Below are 26587 nucleotides of genomic sequence, written 5' to 3' on the forward strand. Positions count from 1 at the left end.
GTTAATGTAGTGTATCATGTTGATGGAGTAATGGATATCGAACTATCCTTGTATTCCTGGAATAAATCCAACTTGATCATGGTGAATGAACCATTTAATGTATTGCTGAATATGGTTTGCTAATATTTTGTTGAGTATTGGTCTGTAATTTCTCTCCCTTTTTTTTTATTGTATCTGTGTTCAGTTTTGGTATCAGGATAATGATGGCCTCATAGAATAAATTTGGAAGCATTTCTTTCTCTTTCATATTTTTAAAGTAGTTCAAGAAAGATAAGTATTAACTCTTCTTTAAGTGTTTGGTAGAATTCATCTGTGAAACCTTCTAGTCCTGGACTTTTCTTTCTTGGTTGTTTTTTGATTATGATTCAATTTTGTTATTAGTAATTGGTTTGTTCAGATTTTCCTTTTTTTCTTGATTCAGTTTTGGAAAATTGTATATTTATAAGCAGTTTATCCACTTCTATGTTGTCAATTTAGTTGGCATATAATTTTTTATAATATTTTACAGTCTTTTGTATTTCTGTAATGTTGGTTGTAACTTCTCTTTCTAATTTTATTTATTTGAGTTCTCTGTCTTTTTTTCTTGACGAGTCTGGCTAAGATTTATTAATTTTGTTTATCTTTTGAAAGAACTAGCTTTTAGGTTCACTGATCTATTTTTTTTTGAGTCTCTATTTCATTTATTTCTACTTTGATCTTTATTATTTCCCTCCTTCTACTAATTTTTGACCTTGTTCATTCTTTTTCTAGTTTCTGTATGTGTAACATTAGCTTGTTTATGAGAGTTTCCTCAAAATGGATTAAAGAACTGAATGTGAGACCTGAAACCATAAAAATTCTAGAAGAGAGCACAGGAAGCTATTTCTCTTACATCAGCTGTAGTAACATTTTTCTAAATATGTCTCCTAAGGCAAGGGAAATAAAAGCAAAACTAAACTATTGGGACTACCCCAAAATAAAAACCTTCTGCACAGCAAAGGAAACAGTCAACAAAACAAAAAGACAACCTATTGAATGGGAGAAGATATTTGCAAATGATATATCCAGTAAGGGGTTAGTATCCAAAATATATATAAAGAACTTATACAACTCAATACCAAAAAAATAGGGGCACCTGGGTGGCTCAGTTGAGCGTCGGACTTCAGCTCAGGTCATGATCTCACAGTTCGTGGGTTCATACCCTGTGTCAGGCTCTGTGCTGACACCTCAGATCCTGGAGCCTCTTTCAGATTCTGTGTCTCCCTCTCTCTGCCCCTCCCCTGCTCACGTTCTTTCTCTTTCTCTCAAAAATAAATAAGCATTAAAAAATTAAAAACAACAACAACAACAACAACAAATAATCCAATTACAAAATGGGCAGAAGACATGAATAGATTTACTCCAAAGAAGACATACAGAGACCAACAGGCACATGAAAAGATGATCCACATCACTCATCATCGAGGAAATACAAATCAAAGCTATAATGAGATATCACCTCACACCAGTCAGAATGGCTAAAATCAAAAACATAGGAAACAACAAGTTCTGGCAAGGATGTGGAGAAAAAGGGTCTTTGTTCACTGTTGGTGGGAATGCAAACTGGTACAGCCACTATGGAAAACAGTATGGAGGTTCCTCAAAAGATTTAAAATAGAACTGTAATTCAGTAATCACTCTACTGGGTATTTATTTAAAATAGAACTGTAATTCAGTAATCACTCTACTGGGTATTTATCCCCAAAATACAAAAACACTAATGAACAGGATACATACACCCCTGTGTTTATTTGCAGTATTATTTACAATAGCCAAATTATGAAGCAGCCAGGTGTCCATCTATAATTTTTTTTTAATGTTTATTTATTTTTGACAGAGAGACTGAGCATGAGCAAGGGAGGGGCAGAGAGAGAGGGAGACACAGAATCCAAAGCAGGCTCCAGGCTCTGAGCTGTCAGCACAGAGCCTGACGCGGGGCTCGAACTCACAGGCTGTGAGATCATGACCTGAGCTGAAGTTGGATGCTCAACTGACTGAGCCACCCAGGTGCCCCCACCAAGTGTCCATCTATAGATGAATGGATAAAAAGATGTGGTATACAAATGCAGTGGAATATTATTCAGCCATAAAAAAAGAATGAAATCTTGTCATTTGCAACAATATGGAGAGAGCTAGAAAGTGTAATGCTGAGTGAAATAAGTTGGAGAAAGACAAATACCATATGGTCTCATTCATATATGGAATTTAAGAAACAGAACAAATGAGCAAGGAAAAAAGAATGAGAAAGACAAAACTATAGAGAACAAACTTACGGTTATCAGAGGGGAGATTGGTGGGGAGAAGGGTGAATTAGCTGATAGGGATTAAAGAGTGCACTTACTATGATGAAAAAATAATAAAAAGTGAGTATTGATAGGTATGAAGTTATTGCCATTTTGTCAGCTATTCTCTGGTTTTTGTTGTTCTCTTTTCCTTCTTTTTCTTTTGCTCTCTTCCCTTGTTATTTGATTACTTTTTTTAGTGTTTACTTGTATTACTTTCTCTTTATTATTTGTGTGTCTATTGTCGGATTTTGGTTTGTGGTTACCGTGAGATTCATATGTAATATCCTATGTATATATAACAGTCTACATTAAGTGGAAGGTTGTTTAAGATCGAAAATATTCTGAAAGCAATACATGTTTGTTCCTTCCCTGCATGTTTTATGTATATGATGTCATATTTTGCATCTTTCTATTTTGTGTATCTTTTTTTTTTTTTTTTTTTTTTTTTTTGAGTTAGCTTTACACCCAATGTGGGTCTTGAACTCACAACCCTAGATCAAGATTCATATGCTCTACCAACTGAGTCAGCCAGGCACCCCTGTCGTGTGTGCACGTGCGTATCTCAACTAGTTTTTGTAGATATAATTGATTTTACTACTTTTGTATTTTAACCTTCATAGCAGTTTTATAAAAGAACGATCTACTAACTTTACTGTATGTTTGCTTTTACCAGTGAAATGTTTTCCTTTCATAATGTTGTTATAGTTTTGACTTTTTTCTTTTCCCCTGCTTAAAGTTTCATTTAACATTTCTTATAAGGCTGGTTTAGTGGTGATGAACTCCTTTAACTTTTGTTTGTCTGGGAAGCTCTTTATATCTCCTTCAATTCTGAATGACAACTCTGGCAAATAGAGTAATCTTGGTTATAGGCTTTTTCTTTTTAGAGTTTGAATATATCATACCAGACCTTTTTTGGCCTGCAAAGTTTCTGTGAAAAACCAGCTGATAACTTTATGGGGTTTCCCTTGTATATAACTATTTTATTTTTTCTTGCTGTTTCTATGATTCTCTCTTTATCTTTAATTTTTGGCATTTTAATTATGTGTCTTGGTGTGGACTGCTATGGGTTCATATTTTTGGGGATTCTCTGTGCTTCCTAGGCCTGGATATCTGTTTCTTTCCCCAGTTTAGGGAAGTTTTCAGCTATTATCTCTTAAGTAAGTTTTCTGCCCCTTTCTATTTTTCTTCTGCCTCTGGATCGCCCCATAATTGTGAATATTAGTATGCTTGATATTGTCATAAAGATCCTTTAACCTATCCTCATTTTTTAAAAAATCCTTTTTTTCTGTTCAGCTTGGATGCTTTCCCCTACCTTGTGTTCCATTCGTTGAATTGTTCTTCTGTATCCTCTCTTCTGTTGTTGATTCCCTCTAGTGTATTTTTGATTGCACTTACTGTATTTTTTTCAGCTTTGATTGGTTCTTTTTTTATGTTTTCTCTTTGTAATGTTCTCAGTTCATCTACTCTTCTCCCAAGTACAGTGAAAATGTTTATGACCATTATTTTGAACTCTTAATCATGTAGACTATTTAATCTCTGTTTTGTTTAATTCTTTTTTCTCCAGTTTGGTTTTGTTCTTTTGGTTGGAACATAATCTTCCGTCCCTCATTTTTTCTGATTCTCTGTGTTTGTTTCTATGTATTAGGTATGTCAGCTAGGTCTCCTAGTCTTGAAGATATTGGCCTTCTGTAGAAGGTGTGCTTTGGGGCCCAGTAGCACAATCCCACCCCCCATACCTCCATCACTAGAACCAGGTGCTCCAATGGTGTCCTTTCTGTAGGCTGCAGGTGCTATCTGGTTGTGCCTGGGCATGTGTGTTGCTGCTGCTATGGTGGGTGGGGCTGGTTCCTGCACCACCGGCTGAGCGTCCTAGCCACATCTGCTGCAGCCATGCTGGTGTGCAGGGCTGGCTCTCCTCCCTCTCTGGGGCAGGAATTGCTTTGGAGCAGATGCCAGTTCTAGCCAGGACTGCTTGCTGGGTGCACCAGGACAGGAACCACTTTGAAAGGGTGCCTGCCAGGGTAGAATGATTGGGTGGGGCAGTTCCACAGGTGAATGCTGGGATGGGGCGAGCAGGACTAACAAGGTTAGCAAGGTAGAAAGAGAGTATCAGAACTGTCTCCCATAAACATCTGGCTACATAGGCCGAATGCAGTGCAGTTCCCCAAGGCTGGGGATGCCCAATGTTAAGCTTTATCTCCCTTTTCAGAGTTGACCTTCATGCCTGTGATATCCCTCCCACTTGTGGGATACTGTGTAGAGGGTTTGGTTCTTGACCACATCTCTGCCCTTACCCTTCTTGATGTGGACTTCTCTTTATATCTTTAGCTGTGGAGGAGCTGTTCTGCCAGTCAGTTCAGTTCCAGAGTGAATTGTATTATTGTATGTAGTTGTTGCCTTGATGTGTCCATAGGAGGAGGTGAATTCAGGATCCTCCTACTCTGCCATCTTCCTGAGATCTGGGTTTTTCTATATTGCAAAGAATCCTGTTGGGATGTGACAGGGATTGCATTGAATCTGTAAATAGGTCACTTTGGGTAGTACTGACATCTTAAAAATATTAAGTCTTCTAGTCTATGAACACAGGATGTCTTTCTATTTATTTATGTCTTCTTTAATTTCCTTCAGCAGTGTATTACAGTTATAATATATTTCTTTCTAAATCTTTTTGTCCTCCCTTCTTAAGCTGTTATGAATAGCTGCCATTTGTTGACATACTAAAAACCAGTGCAAAGGGTTTGGTAAGCAGTTTAACCTATAAACCACAGATTTGCTCTTGCACATTTGTGAACTTTGATTCAGACATTGTTTCTTGACCCAGAGTTTGGATATCATTTATTTCCTCTTATCAGAGATTCCTGACTTCTTTCCAGAGCCACATAACTGGTTTGATAATTTTGGTTTCTCCTTTCATGAATAACAAAGGACCATAAATCATTGGTAAATGATATATTTTGTTTCTGTATTAGAGCCATTGTTTTCCTCAGCATCTTTAGACCTAGTGTCAAATGCTGTCATTTTCTCATCGCTGAAGTGATCACATCTTGAGGTTTTCTAATCTCACTTTCAGTCTGTCTTAATTATCCCATTATTTTCTAGATTTTTGGTTCTGGACTCACAGTTGCTAATCCCATTTAATTGCCTAAACTACAGGCTTCGTTCAACATCTCAGGCTGTTTGTCTTGTTCTTTGGTTATACTTTGACTTTTCTAACATTCTACTACTAGATTTTACAATCTTGTATCTTTTCTTTTATGGAAAGAAACCAAAAGAAAGACCTTCCAGTTACATGGTTTATATGTGTACTCTGAAAAGTAGTAACTGTCTTTCTTTCAAGGAGAAGGGAATGGTTTTCCACTGTCAAAGAACAAAGAAATGCTGTTTAGGTAGGTAGTTATTGATACTTAAATGAGATGGTTCCTTGTGCTGTTCCGGATAGATTGTTTCCACCACAGAGATTGTTATTCAGTCATAAAAAGGTAATATTTAAAATAAATAATCCACCAGAATTTAAGATGTTTAAACAGTTCAAGTAGCTTTATTACATTTATGTTTAGTTTCTGATTAGAAATTTGACTTTTTTGGGGGCTCCTGGGTGGCTCAGTTGGTTAAGTGTCCGACTTCGGCTCAGGTCCTGATCTCGCGGTTCGTGGGGCCCCCATCGGGCCCTGTGCTGACAGTTCAGAGCCTAGAGCCTGCTTCGGATTCTGGATCTCCCTCTCTGTCCCTCCCCTGCTCACACTCTATCTCAAAAATAAATAAACATTAAAAAAATTAAAACAAAAAAGAAATTTGACTTTTTTAATGTTCTTCAAAACTAATGGTTCTTTTTTGCCAGCTTTTTTCCTAAAATTTGGATTTTTTACTAAAAATTGAATAATCGTAAGATGTATTTTAAAAAGTTTTCCATGTCCCATTAAGTTATTGATTTAGAGTTTTTATCACTGTTGGGTATTAGCTCACCCAGGAAATAAAGGCTCTTATATAAAGTAACACTGGGATTTTGTGGACTTAAAATATTGCTGTTAAAAAATGTTTAAGTTTAGAAGAAACTGTTACAGCCAAATGGAATTAAGCTGTGATTCAGATGTAAATCTTCAACCCCACCCTGCCAACCTAAACCACCCCTTCCAATTTCCAATACCCACATACCTTATCTCATCCTTGTGTATCAGCCACTAAATTCTTGCCTTTGAATCTCCCTTTTAATTGTTAATGTTAAGGTATAAGTGGTATGTTACGTCTGGGTTTTTCTGTATGACATAGTTTTATTTTCTGTTGTATTGTCCCCCTTTCCTCATAAAAGCTCTATGAAGATCTGTGAAAAGCTCTATGGGAGAAAGATCTAATTAGATATGCAAAAGTGTTCAAATGCATAATAATATCTAGAATTATATAGTTTATTTTGAAGGAATTTTGCAGAAGAAATAAACGTGTTAATCGTTCTTCAGATGATTTGTAAACCTGCAGTTACATCAAATCTACAAGGTGCTAGGGCTCTGGATTTCATCATTTGCCAGCTGAACCTGAAATCAGCTGTATTCGGTAACCTTAGAACGCCTCACTGAGTAGCCTGGAATGTTCAGTCCTGGAATTGGAGTACAGTTGTGTGCCATCATTTATGTTTATGAAGTTCTTGGTTGAAAATTAGACCCATAAAGAAAACGGATTCATCTGGCAATATTTTGTATTCAAAGCTTATTATATTTTATTTAACAGAAACGCCCATCAAAACATTCACCCAGAAAACCAAGAATTAGTAAGGGTGCTTCGGGAGCAACTTCAAACAGAACAGGTACTATTGCTATTATATAAATATGTGTATTTTTGTAAGGGGTAGATGTTGCTATTCTCCTTACATATGAAATGGTGATGAAACAATAAATTACTGTTTGGAAACATGGGGTGTTTTCCTGCTTTACTAATTTAAGTGATTCTGTTGATTGTATATTTTCAGATTAGGCAAATGACTAGTTTTAACTATTCAAATGTTTTCATGTGCATGTTTGTTTGTTTATTCTGAGAGAGAGAGGGAGAGAGAGGGAATACCAAGCAGGCTCCACATTTTCAGTGGAAGCTGGATGTGGGGCTAGAACTCCTGAACCTGTGAGATCATGACTTGAGCCGAAATCAAGACTTGGACACTTAACCAACTGAGCCACCCAGACGCCCCAAAACTGCTTTAAAAACAGCAGTTTTCCGGGGTGTGTGGGTGGCTCAGTTGGGCATCAGACCTTGCCTCAGGTCATGATCTCACAGTTTGTGGGTTCAAGCCCCACATAGTCTTTGCCCTGACAACTTGGAGCCCACTTTGGATTCTCTGTCTTCCTGTGTCTCTGCCCCTCCCCTGCTTACACTCTCACTCTCAAAAATAAACATTAAAAAAACAACAACAACAAAAAAACCCCAGCAGTTTTCCTATTAGTTATTTGTGAGGAAATAATAACTATCTAATTGGCGTTAATGAAATGTAATGGAAAAACTATTTTTCTTTTTTAAGTTTATTTATTTATTTTGAGAGAGAGACCACATGTGCACATGCAAGCAAAGGAGGGTCAGAGAGGGAGAGAGAATCCCAAGGAGGCCCCATGCGGTCAGCACAGAGCCTGACAAGGGGCTCAGTCTCACAAACCATGAGATCATGACCTGAGCTGAAATGAGTGAGATGCTTAACTGACTGAGCCACCCAGGCACCCTAGATAAGCTATTTTTCTAACATCTAAGACCTACAAAGAAATGACTGTAAGGGGTGGCTTTTTTTTTTTCCTCTTCTTTTTCTTCAGTGGTCAAAGTTAATAAAACTAGTTAGGCAAAAAAATAAAACTTTTCTGCCTCTTCTTTGCTTTTAACCAAATGGACTCTCTACGAACCAGAAATGTATTTCATGAAGGCTGGAATAAGTAGGATATTATACACCTGTATGTCAAGATAGCTAATATCAAAAAAACAAAAACCCTTAAAAATTGATTTCCCACCAATTAAATTTTAATTCCGAAGAGGGTTTTATAATTTATCCATTCACCAAATATTTATTAAACATCTACCATATGTCAGACATTGTTGTGGGCATTGAGGATTCAGTTGTGAGCTAAACAAACAAGAATTCCTGCCTTCATAAAATTTCAATTCACTGATGTAAAAATAGCTTAAGCATGTTAATAGTACTCTGTTCAAGGGCTGTTGTTATTAATAATTCATGCTGGGATAGTGTTTTATAATTTACAGAGTGCTTTCACATTACAACTATCTTATTTAATCTGCAAACACAAGTAAGGCAACAAGTATCATTCCCATCTAACATGTTAGATCACTAAGATTTACTTAAATGCACACTGGAATTACATGAATAGATCTGGCTATCCAGAAGTCCTACACTGAGCTGGATATTCCAGATTTCTTTGCACCACTTTCCAGTTCACCTACCTCACACATGGCATGTAGCTTTCGTTAGAATAAAGCTAGTGACTTAGCCCTTCCTGTGCGGGTCTGTATAGTAACAACTACCCATATGTAGCCATTTAATTTTAAATTGACCAAAATGAAATACAATTTAAATTTCAGTATGTTTTAATTACACTAGTCACCTTTCAAGGACTCAATACTCAAAGATATAAAGGAGATATCCATTACTGCAAAAAGTTTTGTTGGACAGCACTGGTAACTGGTAATTGTTTTTGTTTTGTTTTAGTTAATTTACAAAGAATAATAAGATAAAAGGTAGAGAGGGAGACTTAATTAAGTGCTATGTGTTTTTCTGTTTTAAATAATATAAAAGACTATAACATCAAGGTGTGACCGTAGCTTATAGAATATTCTAGTATTTTAGGACTGGTAAGAAATAGGAGATTTTGGTTATGTTTATTAGTTTTAGGTGACAAATCTTTTTTTTTTTTTACGTTTATTTATTTTTGAGAGAGCACAAGTGGGGGAGGGGCAGAGAGAGAAGGAGACACAGAATCTGAAGCAGGCTCCCGGCTCCCAGCTGTCAGCACAGAGCCTGACGCAGGGCTCAAACTCACAAACTGTGAGATCATGACCTGAGCCAAAGTCGGATGCTCAACCAACTGAGCCACCCAGGCACCCAGGTGACAAAAATCTTTGATTTGGTTTACAACTAAGAATAGTTCATATTTAGTGAATTCTATAATTTTTTTTTTTTTTTTTTTTTTTTTTTTTGGTATTTGACGTTTTTAATGCTGGCTACTTTATAAGAGGTGTGCTGGGTGCTGTGAATATAGTTTTTTATAGGTATCTTCAAAGATACACATTACATACTGTGCTAGATTCCTTCCAGTGCCTGGGTCACTGCAGCGAGTCCTATAGGTAAAGTGCTCCTTCATAGCACTTACATCCTGATGGGTTCTTTGATATCTGGATGCTTCTTGTAGTGATGATTCTATTCAACATTCCTATTACAATCTCATAACAGTGATGTAACTGGGGAACATTAAATTTTACTAATCTGACCATGTGGAAGATTAAGTTCAAGGTACCAATGGTATTAAATTTCCTTCTTCCAAAATGACCAATATTCTTTGCAAGTTTAATTCTGGTCCCTTTGTGAGGCACGGCACACGTGCAACACTTACCAGGAATGTATGAATGAAAAAGATGTAAGAAATGATTAAAAGCTATTACTTGGGAAACCGTTTGATATATCTTTAGCTTTTGCATTAGCTCAGCCTGTGTTTCTCAGAATAACATAGTCATTCTAACAGTGAAAGAGAAACTCCTGAGTCAATGTAGGTTTTTGTCTTTAAAATGTGCTCAGGAAGGAAGGTAGAGACCATGGAGCTTAATAAAACAACAATTTGGCTTCATAATTTTATCAAACTTATAAGATTTTAAGCTAATGCACATCTAAAACTTGATGAGGATTATACACTATTGACTGTGTTCTTAAGTATAATTAAGAGATAACTTTGAAAGCCCTGTGTGCATTGTGTAATTATGAATCCCTGTTTTCTCCTCAGGATGCCCCTGCTGCTGCTCGACAGCAGTTCTACACTGACATGTATTGTCCAATCTGTTTACATCAAGCCTCCTTCCCTGTTGAAACAAACTGTGGACATCTTTTTTGTGGTAAGCAAACAATACTATATTTGGTAAAAGTGACTATTTAGACCAAGACCCATAAATGTACATGGGCTAGATTCCTAATTTACTTTTTGTTTATTATTAAATTATTCCTAATTTACATTTTATATTTCACAAGTGGGGTAGGTTGCTTCTGATATCCTGTTAGCCACTTTTATTTAGTATCTGTGAGCTCAAAGATTAAAAGAAACCTAATTATTCAACTTCTCAATAAACAGAAATGTGTTTCTTTGAATGGTAATTCAAGTATATGAATACCATGAGGGATTCAAGGAATCCTTCATTGTTTATCACTTTTTGGTAGTCCTTCCCAAGGCAGGAAGGTTCTCTCAAGGACCCTGCCCAAGACCTTCCCTTAGCTCTCCTACCTCCTTTTTATCCTGCGTCAGCACAAAAGTTATTAGCCTGTTGTGTGTGTGTGACCTTAGGAGGGTTTGTAAGAGAGAATAAGAACACAGAGCATATAGTAGGACAAGAAGGGAACACCAATTTCACACTTACTTAGTATCAGTAAGGGGTGCTTTCTACCTCTGGGCATTTCTTTCCTCCAGAAAGATTTCATAGAGAACGAGGTATCATATAGTCATTGCTTATTGTGCTCCTATGAGATTGAGGAGCGTCAGTTACTACATACCTGCTATGTGCTGGACATTTAAGTTACTTCATTGTGTCAAACTCCAGATATGAGGAAACTGAAACTGAGCTAAGAAATTTTATAAAGGGTAACCCAGCCAGAGAAAGAGCCAGATTTTAAATGTAGGTCTACTTCAAACCCTGTGGTCAATTCTATTACGTGATTAGTGGCTTACATAACTACTCTCTACTTACCATTTATCCATTCACTAGACCTGTTGTTTTATTTGTAGCATTTCTTTCTTGTTCCAATGGCTATATTCAAGATAGGGTTCTAATTGTTCCCAAAATGTACCCATTTTCCGTTTTAAGACTAATTTAAAATATAGCATACAATGATCCTTTAAGTTTCTTTCTCCCTATTGTATCTTTTGTTTGGGATTATATAGAATTATTAGGTATATAGTGCTATTATTTATGCTCTCAGGGATGGCATAAATACTTTGAAATCCGTATCATGCAATGCAGGGTTTTCTATACCTTTTCTATACCTGACCAGTCCCATTATTGCATCATCCATTAATTTCATTGTCTTCCCTAAAGGTTTTGCCTAAATTAGCTAACAAGTTATAAAACACTTATTTCAGTGTCTTTGTCTGTTGGGAATGCTAATGAGCAGCAAAATTATGAAAGATCAGCTACAGGGAATTAAATGACCACAGAGAAAGCAGATACTTTTCCCCCTCTCGAACCTCTGGTAGATATTCCTCATCAATTGGACATTCTTTCTGAGTCTGGATATGGCCTAAATGGCCATCCTTTAACCCAAAACTTTGGACAGGTGTTAAGAATCAGTGCGGTTTGGCAGGCTAGATGAACTCTATTTGCCAGCCCAGGCTTAGGTAATTCACTGAGTGGATAACCTAGTCAATTCAAAGATGGCTGTATTGTGTTCTTGGTTTCTGGGTCTGATGTAATTGGGTAGATTGCTTCTGATATCCTGCTGTACTTGCTAGACACTTATTTACTGTCTCTAGGTTCAAAGATTCAAAAAACTTGTTACTCAGCTTCTCAAACAGAAATGTGTTTCTTTGAATAGTAGTTCAAGTATATTGATACCGTATATATCCAGAGCACCTTAGCTTAGTTCCTATATATGGAACTACAGTTCTGTTCCTTTACAGTGTGTTAAGAATAATAACAGCAACAGACTTCATCTTACTTGCATTTGTAACCCACATTGTTTTATTTAATTCTCCAGCAGTCTTATGAGGTGTTTTTCCCATTTTACAAATAAATAGATTGAGAGAGATTGTGACCCAGATTAATGTCATTGTCTCTCCCACCATCTTATTTAGGTGGATCTCTCTTTTTATACAGGGGGAAGGTTGAAGAAAAGGGAAAACATTAAGCATATCACAGCAGATGTGTGTGAACTGAAGTGTTTGATTTGCTGGACCATAGTTTTTCTGTGCAGGCAGTGGCCATTACATAATTTGCAAAACAAGGACATCTGTACCCCAATTTGTAGAAAAGAGATGTGGGATTAAATAAGTTAACATATGTCAAAACACATTGAACTTTTGAGTGAAAAGGTCATAGATAAAACTAAGGCATCATTACAGATGTTAATACTGACAAGATTTATAAGTTTTGCTTTCATATAGTTTCTATATGAAATTAGATTGCTCAAGTTAATAAATATTAGCTAACACAGCACTCTGAAAGTAGGAAAAGATACCAGATAAAAATTCTTTAGCTTTTAAATTCATCTTTAAATCACTGAACCAGTTTTACATCACAGTCACTGTAATGTCCAATTTGTTGTTTTGTTTTTTTTTTAAACGTTTATTTATTTTTGGGACAGAGAGAGACAGAGCATGAATGGGGGAGGGGCAGAGAGAGAGGGAGACACAGAATTGGAAGCAGGCTCCAGGCTTCGAGCCATCAGCCCAGAGCCTGACGCGGGGCTCGAACTCACGGACCGCGAGATCGTGACCTGAGCCGAAGTCGGACACTCAACCGACTGAGCCACCCAGGCGCCCCTGTAATGTCCAATTTGGATAGCCTTTGCTTAGCCCGTTGGATGCTCACCAGTCTCCTTACATACCACTTAGTTCTACTTCTGGTATTTGCTCTTTGCTATTCATAAAACTTGGAGCATCCTCCCTCCTGTTTTCTATTTCTAAATCTTACCTATCCTACAAAGTTCAGTTCAAATCCTTTCTCATCTACAAATGACTCTCTGATATATCCCAGAATTCTCTCTCCTACATACCTTTTGTACTTAAAGTTAATATTACATAGTTTGAGATTTAACTACCTTCTGATTGATTTCAGTATGTCACCTTGGACTTCTCAATTTGACTGTCATTGCTTATTCCAAATTCTAGACATTTATTTGATCTGGAAGAATCAGAATAAGGAACGCAGAAGGGCTAACCTAGGTTGCTAAGACAAGGATAAGAAGACAGATAGGGGCGCCTGTGTGGCTCAGTCTGTTAAGCATCCGACTTCGGCTCAGGTCACAATCTCATGGTTCGTGAGTTCAAGCCCCGCACTGGGCTCTGTCTTGACAGCTCAGAGCCTGGAGCCTGCTTCAGATTCTGTGTCTCCCTCCCTCTCTCTGCCCCTTGCTCTCACTCTCTCTTTCTCTCTCTCTCTCTCTCTCAAAAGTCAATAAACATTAGAAAAAAACTCTTCTTAAAAAAATTTTTTTAAAAGAATACAGAAAAGATCTTGGAGGTAGAAGTGAGACTGGAAGCACTTAGTTCAGATTCACAATGGGACCTGAATGGTCTGAGAAACAGGCGTCCTGCAGAGAAGAAATGAATTGGGCCCTTAAACGTCAGATAGGATTTTAAAGTATTCCTCCTCCTCTTTCTTCTTCATAAATAAATAAACAAAATAAAATAAAATAAATATTCCTTTTTCATTTGTTACTGGTCTGAACTTTAATGCTTATACACTTAGCTTACCTGCTAATTTTGAGGGCTATAAACTCTTCCTTTAAGCTGTGTTTAGTTGTTTTGCTGCTCATGAACAGCTTCAGGCAGAAAAATCAGATCTATCCAGTACAAAAGTTGATTGAATTATTGAACTAGATTATAAACTTTATTAGGTCAGATAGCATGTAATTTTTGTATCCTTTGGTTCCTTATTCATAGTACTTTATTATTATTATTGATACTACTGTAATTTGGCATTCTAAATTTTTAAAAAAATAGAAGCTATGTTTTTGTAACATACATACCATTTGGAACAGAAAATTTATGCTGTGATTTGTTGGTGATCATATTTGCAGTGATGTTCATTTATTTTACATAGGAAATGCAGTATTTTCTATTAAGCCTCACAGTATTGAAGCAGTTAATGTATTCTTGCTTTGGATTGTATAATTTTATCTTAATTGGTAGTTCAAATAAAAATATTTTTTAATGACTGGGAATTATTACCAGATTTGAATTTGCCTGAAATGAAATGAAATAAAAATATTTTAAAATAAGATGATGCTATAAAAATATTTCAAATTTGAAACTTTCTGAGGACTCATGGGCTTTAAAATTTAAAACATCAGTATTAATGGTTTTTTTTTCTCATTAGGTACCTGCATTATTGCATACTGGCGATACGGTTCATGGCTTGGGGCAATCAGTTGTCCAATCTGTAGACAAACGGTAATGTTTGTATCCAGAAAGCATCATTTATGCTAGTTTATTTTGTAAATTTTTATAATTTCTATATCTAAATTTTCAATTATTTTTATTAAAGTTTTTATTTAAATTCCAGTTAATTAACATATAGTGTAATATTAGTTTCAGGTGTACGATATAGTGATTCAGCACTTGGATATATCACCCTGGGCTCATCCGGGATTAAGTGCACTCCTTAATCCCATCATGTATTTAACCCATCCCTACCCCCCCCCCCAACCATCAGTTTGTTCTCTATAGTTAAGGGTCTGTTTCTTGGTTTGCCTCTCTCTCTTTTTTCTTCCCCTTTGCTCATTTGTTTGTTTCTTAAATTCCACATATGAGTGAAATCATATATTTGTCTTTCTCTGACTGACTTATTTCACATAGATAATACTTTCTAGCCCCATCCACATCATTGTAAATGGCCAAGATTTCATTTTTTATTATGGCTTAGTAATACTCCACTGTACATACATACCACATCTTCTTTATCCATTCATCAGTCGATGGACATTTGGGCTATTTCCATAATTTGGCTATTAGAGTATTTTTGTATCCTTTGGGTAAATACCTAGCAGTGCAGATGCTGGATCATAGGGTAGTTCTATTTTTCCAAACTTCTATAATGTTACCCCCTTATTTATTTTTATTTTTATTTTTTTATTTTAGAGAGAGAGAGAGCACGAGTGGAGGAGAAGCACAGAGGGAGAGAGAGAATCTCAAGTATGCTCCACACTCAGTGCAGAGCCTGATGCAGGGCTCAATTCCACAACCCTGGGATCATAAGCTAAGCCAAAACCAAGTCGGACACTCAACTGACTGAGCCACCCAGACATCCCTCCATTATTTTTTTTTAATGTCTTACAGACACTAAAAAAAAGAAAGAAATTCCCTTTGAAATCCTTTAGTTGTAATAAAAAACAGCTGCTAAATGAATCCTCCCTAAAATTCTAATAAGTCTTTATTATAATACTAGCAAAGGAATAACTGAACTAGCTAATCAAGCTTAAACAGATATTTCCCCTATGTATACTTCTTTTGAAAAAAATATTTTTCCTTTTTTATTTATTTTTAATCTGCCCTTCTCCAGTGAGGGTGTAGGTAGCTTTCTATGATGGATAATAATTTTTTTAAATGTCTGTTTTAAGGTGCCTTCTTAGCACAGCGGGCAGCGCATCAGTCTCATAAAATGTCTCTTTTGGAGACATAACCACATTACATTATCCAGAACAGATCAGACCGTTATAGTTAGTACAGAAGCTACTTCAGGAGGGAGACAGTTTTTATAAACATATATTGAAGACTGAAATGTTAGCACAGATGATATGTGCCACATTTTCTCAATTTCTTTGACAAACTGGAAAAACAAAATACTGAAAAACCCGAGGAAATTAAGTCTTAGTTTTTTAATTAGCAAATATAGTAAAACAGAACATTCTAACAGTTGTATACTATTTTTTCATAATTTCCTATATACTTGTTTCTCATTTAAAATAATATTGGGGCACCTGGGTGGCTCAGTTAAGTGTCTGACTTCAGCTCAGGTCCTGATCTCACAGTTTGTGGGTTCAAGCCCCGCATAGGGCTCTGTGCTAACAGCTCAGAGCCTGAAGCCTGCTTTGGTTTCTGTGTCTCCCTGTCTCTCTGCCCCTCCCCTGCTCACACTCTGTCTTTCTCTCTTTCTCAAAATAAATAAACATTAAGAAAATTAAAATAAAAATACCTTTCTAGTAATGAGTTATGAACATGAAAAAGACAGCAGCTCCTTAGGAAGTCTTCCAAAGTGCAAAATGAAGTCCTAAAAAGGATAGAGAGCTTCCAAGTTAAGATGTCAAATTGAACACATATATTTACTATTGCTTGCCACCCCACTAAAAGAACAAGACATTTTGTAAAGGCATAAACCCACAGAGATCAGAAAATAAACAAAATGATAGAAGAGGTGACAATTTTTTAAAAATTCTTGGTAGAATATAACAGACATACACAAAGCAAAGAAGTACTGCTTATTGAATTACCACAAAGCAACACTTCAATAATCACCACTCAGATGAAGTAGAAACTGGCCAACAGCCCCCAGAAATTTCTTCGGGACCCCTTCCAAATCTCTACTCTCCTACATCTCCTAGAGGCAACTACTATTGACTTTTATGATAAGCATTTCCTTGATTTTCTTTATAGGTTTATTACCTTAGCATGCATCTCTAAGATTATTGTTTAATTTTGTCTGATTTTTGGACTTATTGTTATATGAATGCACATGCACAGATACGTACAACCTTTGTTCTGGCCATCCACTTACCCCCATTACTGCCTCCCTTTTTGGTGTAGAGAGAGAGGTTCAGGGCTTTATCTTTTTTCCTCCTTGCTTGTACATTCCCAAATTCTGCGTCTTTCACATTTGACTTTGTAGCACATGGCAGGAGGAAAATCTTTTTTGTTTTTGTTTTTGTTTTTTTTTTTGGGCACTGCCTCTGTGGCTGATTTAATATGTGACACAAAGCAGTCAACACTGAAGTTTATTTGCCAGTACCACCTCTCATAATCTTTAGCTATCTGCCAGCAACACTGAGACCAGGCCATAGGTCTAGCATTAAAGAGCTAGTTCCACCACCTGTCCCCTTCTTGGCTCTATCCATGGCTTTTCATAGGGTGTATATGTATTAGCAGGTGATATCCTTTGGATCACCCATAAATTGCTAGAGGCTAAAAAGGTGGAGATAAAATTGTTTTTATATAATAGCTTTTGGTTCCCTAACTGTAGAATAATTCATCCTAGAAGCAAGACAGGTGGCAGATACCTGCTCCCCATCCTGTTTCGCTGGAAATAGTGCATAGGCTGCTGCTTCCGACTGTAACATACTCACCACTTCTCTTCCTGAATGTATACGCTAACATACCATTAGTCCTACCTGCACTTCAAGGGCCAGCTTATGTTTCCAGTATTCTGAGCACCCCAAGCAGAAGTCCTTCCTCTGAAGCATCATTGTAACCTCCACCATAGTGCCTTGTAACAGGCTGTTGAACAGGTCTGCCTCCCCTTCTATCTTGGGTGTTGTGGTTAGCAAGGGGCAGGGCTATGTCTTCATTTTGGGGGTACATGTAGCCCTTAATACAGTGCCTGGCCCACAATAGGTACTCAATTATTATTTACTGAAAGATGCATTTTTATTAACATATTTGTGAAAACAGGCTGTACCTGCTTTCCTACCACCTACAGTTCTTTGTCAGTCCTTTGTTTGGAAAGCATCTGAGTTTGGAAAGCATCTGTTTGGAAAGCTGAACTGATGAAGGATAAAAACACCTAGATGATTTAAACCTAAATCTGTTACTGCTCCTTCCCATTTGTATCTCATCATACATTTAGCATTTCTATAGACATTGTTGTATTTTTAAATATACTGATTTTTCAGGGTACTGTCATCTTCAGATTACCCCAGTTATGTTCCTGTGATATTTGTGTATACTCACCTTTACCATGGAGGAAACCAGGCTAAAAATATTGTGTTATATTACAGTGTCACAAATTACCTTTTTAAAAAAAAAAATTTTTTTTAATGTTTATTTATTTTTGACAGAGAGAGAGAGAGAGACAGAGCATGAGCTGGGGAGGGGCAGAGAGAGGGAGACACAGAATCTGAAGTGGGCTCCAGGCTCTGAGCTGTCAGCACAGAGCCTGATGCGGGGCTCAAACTCACAGGCCATGAGATCATGACCGGAGCTGAAGTTGGACACTCAACCAACTGAGCCACCCAGGTGCCCCTACCCTTTTTGATTATAGTAGGGATGGGTGCTTGAGAGTGGGTCCCTGCAATAACTTAATCTCTGTATTCTGTTTGGTAGCATTCAAAGATATTTCAAATACCAGTGAGGTTGAAGAATAATTTTGATCAAAAAAAGAAATTCCAGGGGTACCTGGGTGGCTCAGTTGGTTGAGTGTCCTGCTCTTGATTTCAGCTCAGGTCATGATCTCACCATTCATAGGATCGAGCCCCATGTTGGGCTCTGTACTGACAGCATGGAACCTGCTTGGGATTCCCTCTCTCTCTGTCTCTCTCTGTCTCTCTCTGCCCCTCCCCTGCATGCAAACCCCCCCTCCTCAAAAAAAAAAAGAACAAAAAAAACAAAAAAAAACTTCCCTAATTTTTCTCTCTCAGAGTGATATATATTTTTATGTCACTTTGCCCCTGAATATTTTTTTCAGTTCTTGTATCTTCAAATATTTGTTCAAACAGAGAACTACTGGCTTTATCCCTGGTGTGAACTGGAACATATTAGAACCAGTGTTTGGTTAAGGTACACATTTGATTTTATAGGAATTCAGATTACATTTTGCACTGGATTTTATTGTAAGGCAATGATAACTTACTTTCTTCCCCATGTTGCCTGTATTAAAGGAAATGAGTGAAATATAAATTTAGAAGCTTTTCTCATTCTGTTGAATAATAACACAAAATGAAAAAATTAATGCTGCAGAAAGGTTTAACAGTGTTTTTTTGTTTGTTTTTTGTAATATACAGGTAACTTTACTGCTAACAGTATTTGGTGAAAATGAACAGTCTCAGGATGTTGTATCATTGCGTCAAGATATTAATGATTATAACCGGAGATTCTCAGGGCAGCCCAGATCTGTAAGTAATGTTATAGCAGGTGCAAAGTTACAGTATAATGATACTTCTCTTTGATGAGGTGAGATTTACCAACAAGTATTCTTTGACTGTAAAAGAGTCTCATTGTTTATGTGTTTAGGTGAAGTTTTAACAAACTTCATCATTGTTGTCAATCACTGAGTTACAGCTTTCCGAAGAACTACAGTTTTCTGTCTTAAAAAAAAAAAAAAGGATTATAAAAGTCTTTATAAAAGAGGCTTATAACTTGAGATCTGCTGGAAAGTTTTACAGTTGTGTTTTCCTCTTTTTTACTTACCCTGGTTTCCTGTTTGAAATGTTTTCCTAAGTAACCCTCGGTGTTAGGCAGTTTTTTTGGTATATCATTTTAGCTACTCAAAAACATTTGATTTTTAAAGAACACGTTCATTTTACAGTTTACCTCCTCCTCCCAAAAAAGGCATTTGATAGATTATATACTGTCACATTTTACTGACTCATTCCAGTTTTTTCAAAATCTAACAATTTTAGAAATATGTGCATGACTATGTACTTCAAAAATCAGAATATTCTAAGTACAGATTTATATGGAGGGCCTAGACCTCTCCTCTGAGCTCTAGGCTATACATTTCCATATCCACTTGGATGTTCCATAGGCACCTCAAACGTGACATGTACAGTATTGAATTGCTTGTCTGCTCAACTCAGTTTGCTCTTTTTTCAGTCTTAATTGTTTTGATTTCCTTTCCCTCATTCCCTTCATCTGATCTATAAATAAGTTGTATCATTTTTTTCTCTCTTTTTGGGAGATCCTGTCATTTTAATTTCATAAAAATGTCCTGTGTCTATAGCCATCATACTAGCCCAAGCCACCATCATCTCTTGCTTAGAATAACTGCAAGTGGCCTCTTCACTGTGACTTTTTTCTCTGCACAGCAGCCCAAGTGATATTTTGAAAACATAAGTAAGACCATGATATTCTTATATTTTAAAACTTCCAATGTTGTGAAATAATGTTCCAACTCCTTACTGTGCTTACACAGCCCTGTATGACCTGGTCCCTCCCTTCCCCTCACCCAAAATGCTTCACCTCCACCAGTCACTTTTCAGCTCTCAAAATACACTCCAAGTCTTTCCATCTAATGCTTTCACATGTGACCCCTTGGTTTGGGGTGCTTGTCCCTCTGCTCTTCTTATCCTTTAGGTCGCTCTTAAATAGACCTTCTTCAAAGAGGGTTGCCCTGATCAGCTAAGGTATTCTCTATTATTGTCCTCTATACATTTCCCTTTGTAGCATTTATTACAAACAGTACTCAAATCTTGTTCAGTATCCTTTTCTCAGTAAACTAAAAGCTTCATAAGGGCAACGACCATGTTTATATATTCACTGTTATATTCTCATTGCCAATTTCAGTGCCCTGGGATACAGTAGGCCCTTAATATTTGTTGAATAGATTAATAAGCTATCCTTAAGAATTGATACTACTACTTTCCATCAAGAATATAAGCTGTTAAAATGCTTCAGTATTAAACACTTGTATGCTCTTGTGCACCCTTGCACATGTTCCTTATACTGTGATGTCATATACCTTTAAAGGCATACCCATGTGGATAAAGGGTAAATATTCTAGATGTTTAAACAAAAAGAAAATTTAATCCACAGTTATCTGGGAGCCTCTTCTGCTATTTTTCATCCAGCAATTTTTTTTTACATATTCTGCAGTAACATCTATAGGATGATTCTTTGAAAATTCACATGTTCCAAATTCAAGAACTACCACTGACCTTAAAAATAAATCATTTTAAGATATATATTAATATTTGTAAGTGTGAAGCATACCATTGCTCAATTATTATTTTTTTGGTACATACCAGATATTTAATAAATAAGAAATCTTTGTAGGTTATGAAATTATAGTGTAATAGAAACATTTAGCTCTTAGTTTGATATTCTGTCACCTCCAAAGTTGAAGTAAGATTGTGATTAATATATAAACATTTCTTAATAACCCATTTCATACTTCTTATCTATTTATTATAGATTTTATATAAATGACACCATCTGAGAAGTGAACAAATAGCTCTGATAAAGGACAGAAAAATATTCAAAAGATATCCTGTCTGGTCACTAGAATATTTAAAGTAACTGACTATAGACTTTGTGAAAGTTGTGCACCTGTCTTGCTTTCAATATTAGTTTCTCCCATAAAGAATAGGAAATTAACATTTGGAATGATTCTAAAAAGACCATTTTGTTTTTTGTGACCAGTTTTCCAAAAAGGATTTATAAGATAATCTGGTGGAGTTTATAAAACTGTTTCCTTAGAAAATAGTTCTTCCCATTTTTATCTCCCCCTCCCTCTCATTTGGTACTTGTTAAACACACAAGATACATACCTAGACTTGGATATATAGTAATTATACAGATTATTAAAAATAGCTGACCTGTTACAGTGGAATGACCACAGGAAGTGACTTTCTTCCTTTGGTCAGTTTCTCTGCATCTCCTAGCCCCTGAGAAATGAGATAAAGAAAGAAGTTATATTGAGAAGTCATGGTAGTTCATTACCACACAGGACCTTCTAGATCATGTAGTCAACAAACAAACTACACAAAACAAATGAGAAGTTTGCAGTCAGAGGATAAACTAACTCGCTCGAAGCAATACAAATAGATACTAGTACTTATTTTAACAGCTTTATTTAGATGTATTTTACATGTCATAAAGTGCAACCTGTATACAGTTCAATGGTCTTTCATGTATTCAGAGTAAATATAATTGGATTATCACCATAATTAATTTTAGAATATTTTCATCATTCCAAAAGCTTTAGCCATCCTTTCCCATTGTCCCCTTTTCTGTTCCCTACCCCCAGCCCTTGGCAACCACTAATTTACTTTCTGTCTCTATAGATTTGGCTACTTTGAATATTTCATCATTTCATTGAAATGGGATCATATAGTATTTGGCCTTTTGTCTTTGGCTTGTTTCACTTAGCTTAGTGTTTTCAAGTTTCATCCATGTTCTAATACATCTATCAGAACTTCATTGCTTTTTGTGGCCAAATATATCACATTTTGTTTATCCATTCAGTTGATGGACATTTGAATTGTTTCTGTTTTTTGGCTATTATGGATAATGTTTCCATTAACATTTGTGTACCAGTTTTTCTGTGGACATATGTTTTCATTTCTCCTGGGTATGTACTTCATTATGGAATTGCTTGATATTATAACTCTATGTTTAACATTTAGAGGAACTGCCAGATTGTTTCCAAGGAGGCCATTCATTCCCACCAGTAGTGTATGAGGGTTCTAATTTCTCTGAATCCTTCAATTTTCAAAAATTTATATAATTTGTAAAATTTCAGCTGTGAAAATTATGCTCACTTATGTAAAATCCCAGTAATTGATGTTTCTGTACATATTCAGAAACTTAATCGTTTTCAGAAAGGTAGGGTCTGGCTTTCCAAAAATCACTGTGGCAGTTAGTAATTCACTTAAACTCAAGTTAAGCCGAATAAACATCCTAAGATGGAGTCCCTTTCATTGTTGTTCTTAGACTGTCAGAGTCCTCCAAGTTACCGTGTCTTTAACGTATACTACTTATATATTGTCTAGCAATTTATAAAGATCTTTTGTGTACAATATCTCTTTTAGTTCTTACTAGTCCTTGTGGCATATCATACTCCATTAGTTGTTGCTGGATCTCTAGTAGGTTAAACAACTTCCCCCAAGGTGATTGACTTGGAGTTTAAACCCAGACCTGTCTGACTTCAGAGCTGAGACTTGATAAGTTCTTCATTTCGTTTATTTTATTAATTCAAATAATAGAGGACTTGAGTTTTGCCTCACTGTATCCTCTATTTTCAAGTTTGTGGACATTTTAGTTGCCTTTCAGTTATCTGCAATAAGATCTATTTTATAAGAACCTAGTAATGAAAGATCTGTTTGAAGTAAAATGTGTAACTAGAAAATATATGAAACTCCTAACTCATGTTAACGGAGTTTGCACATAGTAAGAAAATTATATTATTTTGAAGTCTGACATATTAGATGACAAATCATATTTGTTCTTTCCTCTGCCAGATTATGGAAAGAATTATGGATCTACCTACTTTACTGAGGCATGCATTCAGGGAAATGTTTTCAGTCGGGGGCCTTTTCTGGATGTTCCGCATCAGGATAATACTTTGTTTAATGGGAGCTTTTTTCTATCTTATATCACCTCTAGATTTTGTACCTGAAGCCTTGTTTGGAATTCTAGGCTTTCTAGATGATTTCTTTGTCATCTTTTTGTTGCTCATCTACATCTCTATTATGTATCGAGAGGTGATAACACAGAGACTAAACAGGTGAAAAAATGTGAGTTTACTAAAATATTTCAGCTAATACGTGAAATCAAACAGAAGGACCCATGGCAGCATATGGCATTTGAATATTATTATACGAGCGTAAAACCACTGTATGACAAACATTTGATTTCATTTGGCAAATGTCTAGCAATATATGACTGGAATTTTTACATGTACAGGTTGTAATATTAAGGTTAGAATTATAATAATAATTTACAATTATATCCTGATTCTGTGTTGTCTATGAAGTGTCTGGAAAAAATATGGAATTATATAAAAAGGGATGATTTTTATATCTTTTTTTTCCAAAAATTACTCAGATTAATTGGATGTATATAGTAAGATATTGTTTTACAGTTTATCCAATTTATCCTTCTCAGTGAGTACCTATATGGTAATATATTGGTATGAGATACGTCTAAATATTTTTGTTACAATAAAATATTGTACAATATTGGGGGAAAGTCAGTGTTTCTTTCAGTACTAGCTAAGTTTTATGTACTTGGAGCAGCTGTGCTTTTCCATTCTGATATAATTGTTTGCTAACAGCTAAAAGTGAAAGAATAAACTTGAAGTTTATAATTTGATTTCATATACTAGCTTATAAGACACTTCTTAATCAGTAGAAGAATTAATAAGATATAAGACGTTTATCTCCAGTCAGCACTCTTGATTTTCTCACTTATGACATTTAAACAAGAGTTTGGTCCTTTTATAAGAATAGTATATACAAGTAACTGTAAAGGGAAATTTTTTTCAGGAACCTCTATAATACTGCAGACACATAGTAGTTTGATGCATTTCTAAGGAAAGTAGATTTTCATGGCAATGAGCATTAAAGACATTAGGAGGGTAAAGGAACACTATTTAAATTTGACAAGAGAAATTACTGGTGAGCTATACCAACAAAACGGCCAAATTTGCTTTTCTCTGGTCAGAAAACTTTTGTAATACTGTCCCTAGATGGCAGCATAGAGCCCAGATTCCTCAGGTGTAACTGAAGGCGCAAATGTCTGAGGCAATTCAATAAGAAAGTTATCTTGCTTTTTTGATAGCTACAGCTTAAGTCCCCAGTGCTCTCATCTGCAGTTTTCTGGTTTAGAATATTCAAAACCACAAGTGTTATGAAATCGTAACTCCCTCAGGTGGCACTGCTCATTTGTGAACTGCTCATTTGTGAACTAGTCCTTGATGCTAAGGGTTAGTGTTGGATCTGTTACCTGCAGTCACTGATAGTCATACTGTCCGTTCATGTATTAGTGAGCCTCATTATGTAGTGATAGGGAGAGAAAAACCAAATCTATCACATTCTCTCAAGTTCATCAGACTAATTAGTCATCAATTAATGAGATGCTGAATGAAGTATCAGTAACAGTGTTTTCTAATTTGGGCCTAGGACAAAGCTGCTTGTCATAGAGAAAAAGTGCTTAAATATAGCACATTATAATTAAAGCATTTCTTCCATACTTTTAATTTTATCGTTAGGATAGTTATGTGAAGGCCTTCCTTTTCACAGATGAAACCCATATGTTACAGGTCAAAGTTTTTTTGCCTGAAGCCACACACAAATAAGTGACTGAACAGGTATTATACTCTTAGTAGACTCCCTAGTATGGGTTCAAGTAGATCTGAAGGTTATGGAGAGGGGAAGCAGGAGAGAAAGTGGGATCCTTGGGAAGTCTTTCAGAACACATTGGAGTACCATAACTTAGGTGATCTTAAAGGAAAGGTCTAGAAAGGTTATATACCAAGACTTCATGAATCCTAATTCTACACTTCCAAATCAAATGTCTAATACAGACAGTGGCATGCTTCATAGAAAACATTTCAGTGGCAGTCACAAGTTGAAAAGCTAATGAGTTAAGAGGTTGCTGTACTACCATTTAGCAGACTAGAAATGGATTTTTCACCAATTACAGATTTGGTCTAGGGCTACAGCAGTGTCATTTTTTGGAAAGGATTTAATTTTCTGTGCATGTATTCTGCTTCGCGTGTCATGTTTCTAGTTACAATTTTATTGTAATATTTGGAATTCCTTCTAAGACTTTCCTGGTAGAGGTGTATTGTACCAGCTTTGTAACATACAAAAACACTATATAAAGTGAAGTCTTATTAAACTAAAAAGGGAACATGTAGACATCTCAGAATTTTAGACCTGCTTATTATGTCCTCTTTACTGATCACTGGTAATAAACATGTAAGGGATCTGAGAGAGTATTTAAAGTAAGTAGTCAATCAGTGTTTTAAACATCATAGTAATACTTCTATGATTCAGAGTTAGATCATATAAATCAAAAGAACTATTTGGATTTTTGTAAATAGCAATATTGTAACTTTCACAAAAACACTGTCCAACCCCAGGAGCAGAAGATAACTTTGGGCAGCTCTGTAGGGAACAAGATGAAGAAATAATTGTTATAACTGTCCACTAGAACAGTGGTTTCAGCTACCACAGTTCTCAGCATTTGAGAGCAACAAGAGACGAAAAGACTTTGTCAGTCCCTGTGGCTGTGCAGATACATACCTCACAGGACTATTTCAGCGGACTCGTGGTTTGGTCCAAACTTTGTGATTTAAGTTGTCAAGCGGATATTCTTTTGAATAAAAGCATCATATCTAAAATTAAAAACTTGTGTTATATTCCTTTCTTTTAATATTTGCTTTAAAATTCAGAACTCCTGAAATAGCATTCCTTTGCCACTAATGGACATCTGATGTCTCATCACATTTCTTCTATTTTTTTTTAATGTTTATTTGTTGGGGTGCCTGCGTGGCTCAGTTGGTTGAGCTCAGGTCATGATCTCACAGTCCATGAGTTTGAGCCCTATATTGGGCTGTGTGCAGACAGCTCAGAGCCTGGAGCCTGCTTCCAATTCTGTGTCTTCCTCTCTCTTTCTCTCTGCCCCTCACCAGCTCATGCCCTGTCTCTGTCTCTCAAAAATGAATAAGCGTTAAAA

At 36.1% G+C, this 26587-nt stretch overlaps 1 protein-coding gene across 6 annotated transcripts in view; it reads left to right on the forward strand.

The window, feature by feature from the left end:
- RNF170 (ring finger protein 170) overlaps positions 1-26259 on the forward strand; it is a 43790-nt gene extending 17531 nt beyond the window's left edge. For all 6 annotated transcript variants that reach the window (XM_019440644.2, XM_019440645.2, XM_019440646.2 and 3 more), the window contains 5 exons: positions 7023-7098; positions 10277-10385; positions 14577-14650; positions 19189-19299; positions 23365-26259. In XM_019440644.2, the coding sequence (XP_019296189.1) occupies positions 7023-7098; positions 10277-10385; positions 14577-14650; positions 19189-19299; positions 23365-23634 (640 nt within the window). In that variant the 3' untranslated portion in view covers positions 23635-26259. The remainder of the gene's footprint in view (positions 1-7022; positions 7099-10276; positions 10386-14576; positions 14651-19188; positions 19300-23364) is intronic.
- Positions 26260-26587: the final 328 nt, after the last annotated feature.

Source organism: Panthera pardus, unplaced genomic scaffold (genome assembly GCF_024362965.1).
Source record: "Panthera pardus isolate Hobbes unplaced genomic scaffold, ASM2436296v1 HiC_scaffold_13, whole genome shotgun sequence".
Classification (NCBI taxonomy): Eukaryota; Metazoa; Chordata; class Mammalia; order Carnivora; family Felidae; genus Panthera; species Panthera pardus.